The 12,755-nt window shown below is 38.9% G+C and overlaps 1 protein-coding gene across 5 annotated transcripts in view; it reads left to right on the forward strand.

The window, feature by feature from the left end:
• Positions 1-12,755, forward strand: part of LOC101154782 (myosin-10) — a 71,477-nt gene that overhangs the window by 45,653 nt on the left and 13,069 nt on the right. For 3 of the 5 annotated variants that reach the window (XM_020705467.2, XM_020705468.2, XM_020705466.2), the window contains 11 exons: positions 4,785-4,877; positions 5,804-5,867; positions 6,194-6,292; positions 7,113-7,256; positions 7,372-7,467; positions 7,539-7,657; positions 8,273-8,425; positions 8,523-8,696; positions 8,770-8,943; positions 10,558-10,672; positions 10,946-11,008. In XM_020705467.2, coding sequence (XP_020561126.1) covers positions 4,785-4,877; positions 5,804-5,867; positions 6,194-6,292; positions 7,113-7,256; positions 7,372-7,467; positions 7,539-7,657; positions 8,273-8,425; positions 8,523-8,696; positions 8,770-8,943; positions 10,558-10,672; positions 10,946-11,008 — 1,294 coding nt within the window. The remainder of the gene's footprint in view (positions 1-4,784; positions 4,878-5,803; positions 5,868-6,193; positions 6,293-7,112; positions 7,257-7,371; positions 7,468-7,538; positions 7,658-8,272; positions 8,426-8,522; positions 8,697-8,769; positions 8,944-10,557; positions 10,673-10,945; positions 11,009-12,755) is intronic. The other 2 variants (XM_020705469.2, XM_020705470.2) reach the window with 1 other exon arrangement.

Raw genomic sequence — 12,755 nt, forward strand, 5'->3', positions numbered from 1 at the left:
CAATTTATTTCACAGATTAGCAAATATTTCACCGTTTTGCATGATTTTTTCTTTTATAGACTTGAGGTTTTCCTGCTTGTATCTGATGTTTTTCTTTCTCACAAATTGACTCCTGATGTTTATTTTCATGTAATTTTAAAAGCAAAATAGGCACACTATGTTTCAGGAGGTGAATCCCTTCATGCTTTGCCGAAACGCCTGTTTTAACAGCAGTTTAGTGCTGTGTTTTAGCAGCAGAGAGTTAGAAGTTGCAAACATAGAGACTCCGGGTCAGTTTGCACGGCTGGCTGTGAGAAGGCCAGAGGAATGCAGAAGCAGGGGATGAAGGGCAGACACGCCACAGAGGAAGGGCTTTAAATGAGGTGAAAGTGGCAACAGAAAAGTAGTCGATTCAAAAGGATTAGGACCTTTTCCAAAAAAAGTAGATTTATTTCACCCGATTTCCTGATGGTTTAATAAAGTTCTAGTTCTAATACCACAAGGGTAGAGTATAATAGCTCTCCCTGAAGTCTCCTCTTCATTCTTCCATTCAAAACAGCTGGTTTTAGTGATAAAATGCGAAAATCTGAAGCCAGAATCATCTGCTTTTGCTCAGCTCTGCTGAGATATGAGCCTCGGATTTCTGCTACAACCTTAACTTTGACATCAATTTTGCAAATAAAAGTCAAATCCCCTTTGAAGGAGATTTTACCTGTTAGTTTATATCACAACATAAAATTTCTTTCAGCACATCTTTTTGTCAAATTAAGTCAGTTGTTTTGAACACAAACAGAAAATTGCTGCTTCAAAATAAAGCATTAATGCAGTTTTTTGTGAATTTGTTATAAATAAATATGTATTTGCTAATAAACATGTGGAGGTGAGATCAGTTTACGCCAAAGCCTGAAGGGAGCCCTGTCTTTGTCTGCATGCAGGGGGATATTCCAGAAAGTAAGTTTAAACTAGCCTGACTTTAAGCCTGAACTCTGGCTGAAATCCGCCTGAACTTGCTTACTCAGGGTATGTCGGTTCCAAAAGACCGGACATGAGTTAGGGTAATTATGCTGGACTTGGTAACCCTGGGTGCACAGCAGTTCATAAAGACATTCTCAATGGACCGCCGATATCCCGAGTCACCATGGAAACGCGTGGAGAACAAAAGAAAGCGCTATACTTCAGTGAGACGGAGTCGGAGATTTTAATGACGGCGTATGAAGATTATACGCCCATCAAAAAAGTAATACAGCTGCATCCGCAAAAGAAGAGTTTCTGCTTGGAGAAAAAGAACAAAGTAAACGCACAAGTTTCAGATCTTATTTCCAATTACATTGTGATGTATATATACAGTGAGGTCAATAAGTATTTGATCACCCTGTGATTTAGCAAGTTCTCCCATTTAGAAAACATGGAGGGGTCTAAAATTTTCATCATAGGTGCATTTCCACAGTGAGAGACAGAATCTGAAGAAACATTCAGATTTTTGACTGATTGTGGGGTGCACAGGTGCCTTTATGCAAGCTAACGACCTCAAACAGGTGCCACTAATTTAGAATCATGAGCAGAGTGGAGTTGGACTATTTAAAAGCAGAACAGCAGGTCTTTGCTGGTCAGAAATCTATCTGATAATCAAGTGATCAAATACTTATTTTTCACAGTAATATACAAATAAATTGTTTTAAAAAATCGTACAACGTGATTTCTGAATGTTTCTTCAGATTCTGTCTCTCACTGTGGAAATTCACCTATGATGAAAATTTTAGACCCCTCCATGTTTTCTAAGTGGGAGAACTTGCTAAATCACAGGGTGATCAAATACTTATTGACCTCACTGTATATATATACAACTTATAAAACTTAAATGAATTGATTGAATTGGTAATAAGTAATTGAGTTAAATTTATTCAACCTAATTTCTTATGTTTATCCAATTCAATTTTTTTTTACAACTCAAATTTACACATTTATCTAACTAAATGTCATATTACTCCTATTCAATTGAATGTTTTTCCATCTTAATTTATTGTACTTCTTGAACTTTCATATGTCTAAGTTTGAGCCTGCAGATATTTTCATTTTTATCAAATTAAAAAAATATGATACAGTGTTGAGTTACAGTATAACCCAGGAATTATATACGGTAATCATGACTGTATCTTCAGATCATATATCTCATAGTTGCAGTAGGGCTAATCCTCTTCCTCCCTCTCACTCATGGTGCAGAAAGAATTAAACATAACTGGACAAAATAACTCTGCAAAACACAGTAAAATAGCTACAACTAAATATATTTAGACAAAAACCTACACTTGTACCCAAATCCGCCCAGACAGACAAAGGGAAGGGTATCCCACAATTCCTTGTGCTGCCGATCTAAAAGCAGCACCAAAGTTCCACCTACTTAATTGAATTAATTTGACTGAAAGTAAAGTAACTGTCCGATAACTACGTGTTATTTTTAAGTTGACTGAACTCAAAAAAAGGATTTATCTTAACTGAAGCAAATAAATAAGTTAGATCAAAGTAAAAAATATTTTTTTTCCAACACCCATTCGTGGTCTTATCACCCTCTCACGGTGGAAAAAGTATTATCTGAGCTTCTTCATCCACTAAATCATCTTCAAATGGACACGCCATGCTGCTTCACCTCTCTGTAAACAAACTAACCTTCAACTAAACCTGCTCCAGACCGGGGGGGTATTCCAGGAAGTATGTTTAAACTAGCCTGACTTTGACCCTGAACTCTGGCTGAAATCCGCCTGAACTTGCTTACTCTGGGTATGTCGGTTCCAAAAGATCGGATATGAGTTGGCGTAATTACGCTCGACTTAGTAACCCTGGGTTAATGCACGTGCACGGAAGGTACATAAAGACATTCTCAATAGATTGCCGATTTCCGGAGTCACCATGGAAACGCGTGGAGAACCAAAGAGAGCGCAATACTTTAGTGATACAGAGTCAGATTTTAATGACGGCGTATGAAGATTATACGTCCATCAATAAAGTAACACGGCTGCATCATCAAAAGAAACAGTTTCTGCTTGTAGTAAGAACAGACAAAGTAAACGCACAAGTTTCTGATCTTATTTCCATTTTCCTTGTGACACATATATATATAACTTATCCAATTTTGCCACCTTAAATGAATTACTTCTATTGGTAACAAATAATTGAGTTAAATTTGATCAACCTAATTTCTTACGTCTATAAAACTCAATAATTGTTTATACAACTCAAATTTATGTATTTATCTAACTAAATGTCATATTACTCCAATTCAATTAATATTTTTTCCATCTTAATTAATTATATTTCTTGATCTTTCATATGTCTAAGTATGAGCCAGCAGATATACTCATTTTTATAACAATAAAAAGGACGGGAAAGAAATACACGTTGCGCACAAATTCATTAAAGAATTATCCGTCATTGTCATTATAGAAGTATTTGGTAGGGGTGCTATATAAACTCACCATCCTCTCCTTTACTCTTACTCATGGTGCAGAGACATAAGCACAGTAGGACAAAATAACTCAGCAAAACATGGCAAAACACAGTAAAACAGCTAAACAACTAAACACATTTGGTCAAAAACCCACACTTAAACCCAAATTCGTCCAGACAGGCAAAGGAAATGGTATCCCACAATCCCTTGCGGTGCCGATCTAACAGCAGCACCAAAGTTACACCTACGTAATTGAATTAATTTGAATGAAAGTAAAATAACTGTCTGATAAATACGTGTTATTTTTAAACTGACTTAACAAACAAATGATTTATCTTAACTGAAGCAAATAACTAAGTTAGATCAAAGTAAAAAAGTTTAATTTTCCAACATCCATACGTGGTCTTACTATCCTCTCATGGTGGAAAAAGTATTATCTGAGCTTCTTCATCCACTAAATCCTCTTCAAATGGACACGCCATGCTGCTTCATCTCTCTGTAAACAAACTAACCTTCAACTAAACCTGCTCCCGACCAGGTTATGTTCAGAGCATGAGTTGCTATGGCAACTTGACATACCCTGAAACATACCTCCATTTCTGGAACCGAAAACTGAGGTTATCAACTTCCTTAGCCTCAGACTTACCGTGGGAGCTAGCATAACCTGCTTCCTGGAATACCCCCCAGGTTATGTTCAGAGCATGAGTTGCTACGGGAACCAAGGATTCCCTAAAACATACCTCTGTTTTTGGAACCAAAAGCTGAGGTTATCCGCTTTCTTAGCCTCAAACACACCGTGGTAACTCACATAACGTGCTTTTTGGAATACCCCCCAGGTTTGTTTCTGTCATTGACACTATAAACAGCCGAAACCACATCAAGCCAGAAGACATCTCCTCTGCTCAAACGGAGCAGCACATTCAGAGGAAAGCCCAAAAAGACGGAAACCTTTCATAAAAAGATTCCTTCTGTTTCAAATGTGCCTTGTAGTTTGTCTGGTTGAAATTTTAGTTATCAGAATTCCTTAAAACTTTTTAACCTTATTTATTATTTTAAATGTTTTAAAGATGAATAAACTTATAGAAGGATGTCTTCCAATTTTTCTTTCGGTTTTCCCATCTTGTTAGTCTTACTCTAATTTTCTGATCAGTGGATTGTCATTTGTTTGTCCTCCAAAAAGTTCAAATTTCTCATCAAAAAGCAGATTTTACTGACTCATTTTGCTTTTTTTCTGTCCTGTTTTTTAACGTAAACTTGACTCACTTGTGCATGTTGAAGAGGAAAAAGCAGGAATGACAGTAACAGATCATTTTTGCAGAACCTGCCATGTTTGACCAGCTCTCGCCTCCGTCTTTCTTCACAGGGTGAGCTGGAGCGGCAGCTCCTGCAAGCCAACCCCATCCTGGAATCATTCGGTAACGCTAAGACAGTGAAAAACGACAACTCATCCCGCTTTGTGAGTCCACATTCTCTGTTTAAATCCTCGTTTTTGAACTCAATAGAATTCAGGCGAGAAAGGATGTAGGTGTCTTTAGATTTGCATAACAACTGGAAATGTTTGGAATTTAAAACCTGCAGTGGAATTTCATTTCTCTACAATCATTTTTTGGCATGACATTTTATTAGCAGAAGCTTAACTCATTTGGCTTTGGAGATGAGCTAATAACAGCCTCCAGCAGAACTTCATACACTCTGTGTAAAGTTTAGCCTCCGTGTTTTGCTTTTTACCCGGCAGGATGCTACCTGCCAGCAAACAGTCAGGCACATAACTCCTGCAAAACCACAGCTTCTCCTTTAAGGTGTTGACTGTCATATTATTTATTCATTTACAGCTTCTGAGGCTTTGATGGCTGTTTCAACTGATCTGTGAAGATAATGTCACTCCCCACGTTTAACTATAACGGCAAAGGAAATAAATATACACTTTTTTTTTATATCCAGCTTGGGTCAATTTGAGGAATACTTCATGTGTTTGTTTCTTCAACTTCTATGAAGAATGAGATGTGATGTTCTGAAACACTTCTTGTTCCTTTCAACGTTTGTCTTTGTCTGATTTAAACATGTGGTCACTATTAAGCAGCGATGCTGCTCAGGTCCTCATAACTCACTGCTGGGTCAGACTCGGGGGGGCACACGCGTTCCCACATACTCAAACGCCGTTCCCTGCCAGGAAGCCACAGACATGCCTGGAATTCCTTCTGACCTGTGAACCTGGCACTTCCTTATAAAGGCATTTTGTTCCTCCCTGCATTTCTGTCATCTCCTGGAATCCATGCGGTGGTGTTTAACATGCAGCTGTGCCCTGAAAAGGGACACAAAAAGCACACAGACACTGATAGATTCTTGCTTTTTCTAACAGGACCATGCTTTTTTTTTCTGCAGGGGAAGTTCATCAGAGTCAACTTTGACGTCACAGGATACATTGTTGGGGCCAATATTGAAACCTGTATCCTAAGATAACAAAGAGCTTAAAGATGATGACATTAGAAAGCAGTGGGACACTCAAACATCAGTTTCCCACAAGAATCCACACTGCTCTCCATTCTCACCACAAGACTGTGGACGGCTCAAAACTCATTTTGGTTTTTCTCGTTTTTAGTTTTTCTGATGTGACATATTAAAGAAAACCTTGATGTTATGGAAATACTTTCTCTCAGCATCTTTTGACATATCTTCTTCTAGATTTTATAATTCTAACAAATGTATTTTTTATGGTTATTTTTTGTTATCTAAGTAATTAAGTGCTGCAAACCCTTAACCTTTCGATGTCAGATCTTTTGGAGAAGTCCAGGGCCATTAGACAGGCAAAAGATGAGAGGACTTTCCACATTTTCTACCGCCTGCTGGCAGGAGCAGGAGAGCACCTTCGAAGTGAGTCCAGTCCTGTGAATGTTAACCAATGCAGCACATTTTACCGACAAACAGTCCCCAAACGCATGAAAAACAGTTAACATTTTCACCCCACTGGCAGATTTTCTTTAAATATGAAAAAAGAAATCTACCAATGGGGTCAGAAAAAAGACTTCTTGTTTTAAGAAAAACAAAATTCTAGTCTCTAAGAAGTCTTTTCTCAAACTAAAATTATTTTCCACTGTCAAACTTTCTTGATACGATTATTTTAAGAAAGTTTTTCTTGACACATGGATCTTTTTACTTTATCAAAACCCTGTTTTTATAGTGAACCAAAATAAAACTATAGAGTGATATAAAAAGGTACTGAACAACATTAAAATATAATGATAAAAAAAGATACATTTTTAATAAAAAGAATTGTCTGTAAAAATGCATACAGGACCATCAGAGGAGCTCAACGACTTCACACTGGGTTGAAAGTCATTGAGTGGTAGCGTCTGTTAGAATCCCAGCAGGGATCAGTCCAAATGCAAAGAACCTGAGAGGAAAAACCGCAAAATGTCATTTATGTTCTAGTTACAGTCAAACAAAGCAGAACCAACAAGATGATTTTTTAAGTTATCCATTTTTGTCTTTTCATGAACTTGTTGGTAGATTAAAGGATTTTCAGATTCTCAACTTCAAACTGCAAATATTGTTTCATTTTTTTCACAAACATTTACATTTCTGGAGCTTTTAACCACCAGCTACTGCAAATAGGATCAGACAAGCAGGACAATTGTTAAATCTTTTTTTTAACTAAAGAACCGCTAATTTTCCTCTTCATATCTTCCTTCAGCGGACCTGCTCCTCGAGGGCTTCAACAACTACCGTTTCCTATCAAACGGTAACATTCCCATTCCGGGACAGCAGGACAAGGAGAACTTCCAGGAGACCATGGACGCCATGCACATCATGGGCTTTTCCCACGATGAGATAGTCTGTGAGTATGGCTTCTGCACTGACTGCATGCTCCTTCTCCAGTTGTTCCTGTTTTTCCTCCACTTGCACTGGCGGTGTCCCAAAGGATGAATAAAGTTGTGTTCTGTCTGCTGCAGGCATGCTGAGGGTGGTGTCTGCAGTGCTGCAGTTTGGTAATGTTGTCTTTAAGAAGGAGAGGAACACAGATCAGGCCTCCATGCCTGAGAACACAGGTAAACCTTCTCACCGTGTCCGTTTGTCGTCCCTCAGTGCGCTGAGATCTAAAGTTTCTGCTTTTCCCCAGCGGCACAGAAGCTCTGCCATCTGCTGGGAATGAACATCATGGAGTTCACCCGAGCCATCCTTACCCCTCGCATCAAAGTGGGGCGAGACTATGTGCAGAAAGCACAGACCAAAGAACAGGTTAGGCCCATTTTCAGCTGAACATTTGATGGATTGTTTCCCCAAATGTTAGAATACTGTAAATATGACCTGATAAAACGTTAAGAAATGACTCTAAATTCCTTGATTTGGACCCATTTTGAGTAAAAAGTGTCCAAGTTAGATTCAGTTTAAAAAACCCTAGGTGTTTGACCAGATTTAATCAGCATTTCATTTGTCAGCTTTTCAAACACGGAAATGCACCACTTGAACTCGCTCTTTCTCCGTAAAGGAAAGTTCATGTTGTAAACTCATAACATATGTTTGGACATCTGGAAAAAGAGGGATCCCTCACAAATCCAACAGTCCCTGCAGACAAAAACAGCTTCACTTCTGCTCTCTGCTCATACGATTCAGCTATTATTGACGCCAATGTTCCCGCCTGATTGGAACATTCCTTTAGCGTTCAGAAAGCACGCCCACGTTACCGTGCTGGTTATGTTTGTTTCGGTTAAGATTTACTCACAGATGTTAACAGAAACCATTCTGTATCATACAAACATTTTTATTTTTGAAAATCTTACCCTGAAAACGCTCTTTATTTGGGATAAGGCTGGGAGTAAATGTTGGTGTTTTTGGCTCTTTGCTCTTCCTCAGGCTGACTTTGCTGCTGAAGCTCTGGCCAAGGCTACATATGAGCGTCTGTTCCGCTGGCTGGTCCACCGCATCAACAAGGCTCTGGACAGGACCAAACGGCAGGGAGCCTCGTTCATCGGCATCCTGGACATCGCTGGATTTGAGATTTTTGAGGTTTTCTTTGAATGCTATCGTTTATGAGGTCTCAGCTTTTTCAAAGAAATGCATGGAGAAGTACACGATAAAGATCTGCTTTCTTCTCTCTCCTCAGCTGAACTCGTTCGAGCAGCTGTGCATCAACTACACCAACGAGAAGCTACAGCAGCTCTTCAACCACACCATGTTCATCCTGGAGCAGGAGGAGTACCAGAGGGAGGGCATCGAGTGGAGCTTCATTGACTTCGGCCTGGACCTGCAGCCCTGCATCGATCTCATCGAGAGGCCGGTGAGTGAGCACACCAACATCCCAATGGGTTTGTGTTCTTTATGAACGTCCGTCTTTATGTTCGCCTCCTCAGAACAACCCCCCTGGAATCCTGGCTCTGCTGGACGAGGAGTGCTGGTTCCCCAAAGCCACAGATAAGACATTTGTTGACAAAGTGCTGCAGGAGCAGGGAACTCACGCCAAGTTTCAGAAGCCACGCCAACTCAAGGACAAAGCGGATTTCTGCATCATCCACTACGCCGGGCGGGTAGGTGCTGCTGAGTAGACGGTTGGAAACACGCTTTTCTGGTCTTTTAGGAGCAGACAGAAGCTTTGCTCTGCTGCAGGAAGATTTGGTTTGCATTTCTCCAAGATGGGAGTCTTTGGTACCTGCTGGTTACACAACTGAGAGGTTTCATGCAGCATCTATGAACAGAAACGGCTTCCTCCACATCTCAGAGCCGCCGCCTGTGGGTCACAGCACCTCCACGCCGACTGAGTCAGTCTAGGCTGCCGCTCTTTTTCCTCTGGGCCTCATCATGACAAAACACTGAGCAGCTTTAGCGTCTACGCCACAGAAAAGCACCAAAACTGGAATCTATTTAGCCCTATCAAGTTTCTTTAAATCTTTCTTCTGCATTACATTAAATCGTCTTCATAAAATATATAAAACATATTTTATAGACAAATGCTGAGCCTCAGAATTATTAATGCAAAGATAAGATCGAAATTAGTTGGTTTTATGAATGAATAGTATTGCTTTGTTGTTTACCTTTGACTTTTTCCTTTCCTCATCTAAAATGTCCTTTTTAGAGTAAATGGAGGGTTAAATTATGAAACTACCTCCCATAAGAAGAAGCTTTAAGAGACTAAACATCCATCAAACAGCAGCAGACAGTCGACTTCCATGAGATTCTCACAGTCTGACCAGGCAAACTCACTAACTCCATCTTTCTAACTGAGATTCTCTTCAGTAAATCACTTCTCTGTAAGCTTTTGACACCTCAGATCAGGGAGGCTTGAGGCATCTTAGCGTTATTAAAACTCGTGTTTTGATGTTTAAACACAATAATAAATATTGAGGAAGGAAATAGGAGGCTTTGAAAACCAAAAGGGAGGTGATCTTCCTTCTTCTGTTTGTACACACAATCAGTCATTTTTTTTAATATCCACCTTTACTAACTTGATCTAAAAAAAAAAAAGATAACGCTACACACTTTATGTGTGTGATTCCATTTGCTTAAAGGTGTTGCTCCTTTTTTATAGGCTTTTTACCTCCAAGCTGCTGCCTTTTTATTGTTGTTTTTTCAATAGATCAGATTATAAAGTAATGAGTAATAATCTGGAATCGTGTTATTTTTCACTGTCTCATGTGCAGGTTGTTGGTTATTGTAATGTTTTCAAAAATAGCATTCAAAAGCACAAAAAAACTTTATTAGCTCCTTAACAATGACACAAACTGTTGAAACTAAACACACAAAACCAAAGAGGATGTCAAACCAGATCCTTCTGACCTTCCCAGCACTGATCTTCAGTGTCTCCTTGTCTTTAAATCTTGTTATTTCCACGTGAGAAAAACAAATTTCCTGAACTTAAAAAAATAAAATAAATTGCTCTAAATGATCGGAGAAGTTTAGTATCCTTTTTTTGACAGCAAAGCTTTTCATAAATCCCATTTGACATGCAGTTCTTCCACTTCAGTTATGGACGAGCTCCTCATTTTTTCTCTGTGTGCCTGAAAGCATATTTCTGTTTTGGAGTCGTAGATTTGTCTAACAGCTAATTTACACTCAGTGCCCCGATTCAGATTAGGTTTTAGTCTCTGTTTTTTAAAAAGTGGGATTTCTTTGCCGTTGAAACCTCTCACCGATGTCTTCCTCAGGTGGATTACAAAGCTGATGAGTGGCTGATGAAGAACATGGATCCTTTGAACGATAACGTCGCCACGCTGCTTCACCAGTCTACTGATAAATTCGTGGCGGAGCTGTGGAAGGACGGTGAGCCTCCCACGTTCATCTAAAATCTAATTCAATTCACAGAATCCAACAGAGACACACAAAAAAAAAACGCTTTTTCGGGTTAGACGGATGAGCTTTGAGGTGGATCAACAAAATACTGACCAGTTTGTGACTGTGTGCAGAAGGTTGACTCTCAGGCTTTGGTGCTGGTGAACTAACTTCTTTCTTCTGTCCTCTCTCTGGTTCCTGCGACGCCTGTGTCTCTGGTTTTCTTTCCTGTCTCACTCTGCTGTCTTCTCTCTGTTGCTGTAGACATTCAGACGTTTCAGAGAGCCTCTTTCTATGACAATGTGTCTGGGCTCCATGAAGCTCCAGGTGAATGACAGTCATGTTCCTCCATGCTGCTGCTCTCACAGCTTCTCCGTGTCCTCTGTGGCTCTGGCTTTGCATGGCTCTGCTTCTGATTGATTTAAACCTTTTACTGAAGCAGGTGTTTGATTCGATAACCTGCCACGTATGGTAAGAACTAAAAACCTTTTCTGGTTCAAAATTATACCAGTGGTTCTTGTACTTTAGACTTTAATCACTGCTTAGACCTTGAGGTTACAGATCTCATTATTTTATTATTTACTGATTTCATCTTTGAAGCTTAAACGAAAGTGAAAGTTGGTGGAAGAATGTCAGGAGGAAGAGCAACAGTGAAAACCTGGGAGAAGCTTCTCCGCCTCACAGAGGTTCAAAATGCAGAGAATTCATTCTGAGATGACAAAGAGGAGATCTGGAGGAAGCAGGAGAACGTCTGAAGCTCTCAAACCGAAGAACAGGTCTCCAGCTTTAATGTAGAAAGAGCAACCTGGCATAGATTCAGGTCTCAAATGGATAAAAACTGGACATTTTGCAGCGTAATGTTTCAGCTCTGTCCAGGATTAACCCCGCCTTTGCCCATCAGTAGCAGGGATAGGCTCCAGCAACCCTTTCATCCCTGAAAGGTTTTCAGCAGGTTCAAATGATGGATGGATGTTTCTGCTTTATGTAGAGTGAGGGGCTGGCTTTCAGGTCTCCATGTGATTTGATTTGATTTGAAATGGGTTTTTTTAAGCAATCAAATAAGAAAAATAAACAAAACATTACAGTCATCAGTTATACATTCGTACAATAACTAATCAAACTTGGAATAATTAGACATAAAATGAAATATTGCTTGAAAGGAAGTGGAAGGAAGCGAACTTATTTAATCCCACCCCTGTTCTACCGTAACCACTTTATTACATGATTTATCACATCCAATTTATCCATCAAATTTTCTTTTCGTGTTTGTCCAAAATTTAAAGAAAAACAACAACAAAAAATCACAGCTTTCAGCTGCTTTTCAACTGATTTGTAAATGTGCGTGATGGTTGTGTTGCATTTTAAGACATTTTAAGAGTTTTTCTTGTGCACTTTCCTTCCTGTGCGCTGCCCTTCAATGCTTTATCATTTTCCATCTCTGTCATTGTAGAGTCTGACTTAGATTCAAGCCACCTGATGCTAAACATCTTTATTATTTCAACTGTATGATGGTGATAAACAATACCTCTTAAAAAAAAGGATAAAATAGTAAAGAACACATGCAAGTACTATAGTACATAGTAACAGGAAAATACATGTTTTTTGTGGTAAATACATATGTATTTATTTTATTTGTACATGTTTTTCTTACCAAAATAACAAATGTCATCAAACTATTTTGTCGGATATACAAAGGAAATCCAAGTAAAAAAAGAAAGTCTAAAAGCTTCTAATGCTTTTGAACCAACACTAAGAAACGAACCTGAACGAAAATAAAACTATAGAAAAAAGAATGTTTAAGTTAAAGGAAATTGTTGAGCAAGAAATCAGCAAAGTTCCTAAAATGTTAAGGCAAAAATTCTACGGACTGATGAGACAAAAGATGAACGTTCTGAAGGATGTGGCTTGTTGCATTCTGTGTGGATCAGAATCCAAAACAACAGTTTTAGTGATCTAGTTAAAGACCCGCTCAAATGAAAATGATGTTTTTGGTGTTTTTAACACGATCCTGTGGCATTTTTCTAATGGCAAAGGACATATTTGAAGAAAACTAAACTTAAAATTACATATACTC

The sequence above is a fragment of the Oryzias latipes genome, chromosome 8 (genome assembly GCF_002234675.1).
Source record: "Oryzias latipes chromosome 8, ASM223467v1".
Classification (NCBI taxonomy): domain Eukaryota; kingdom Metazoa; phylum Chordata; class Actinopteri; order Beloniformes; family Adrianichthyidae; genus Oryzias; species Oryzias latipes.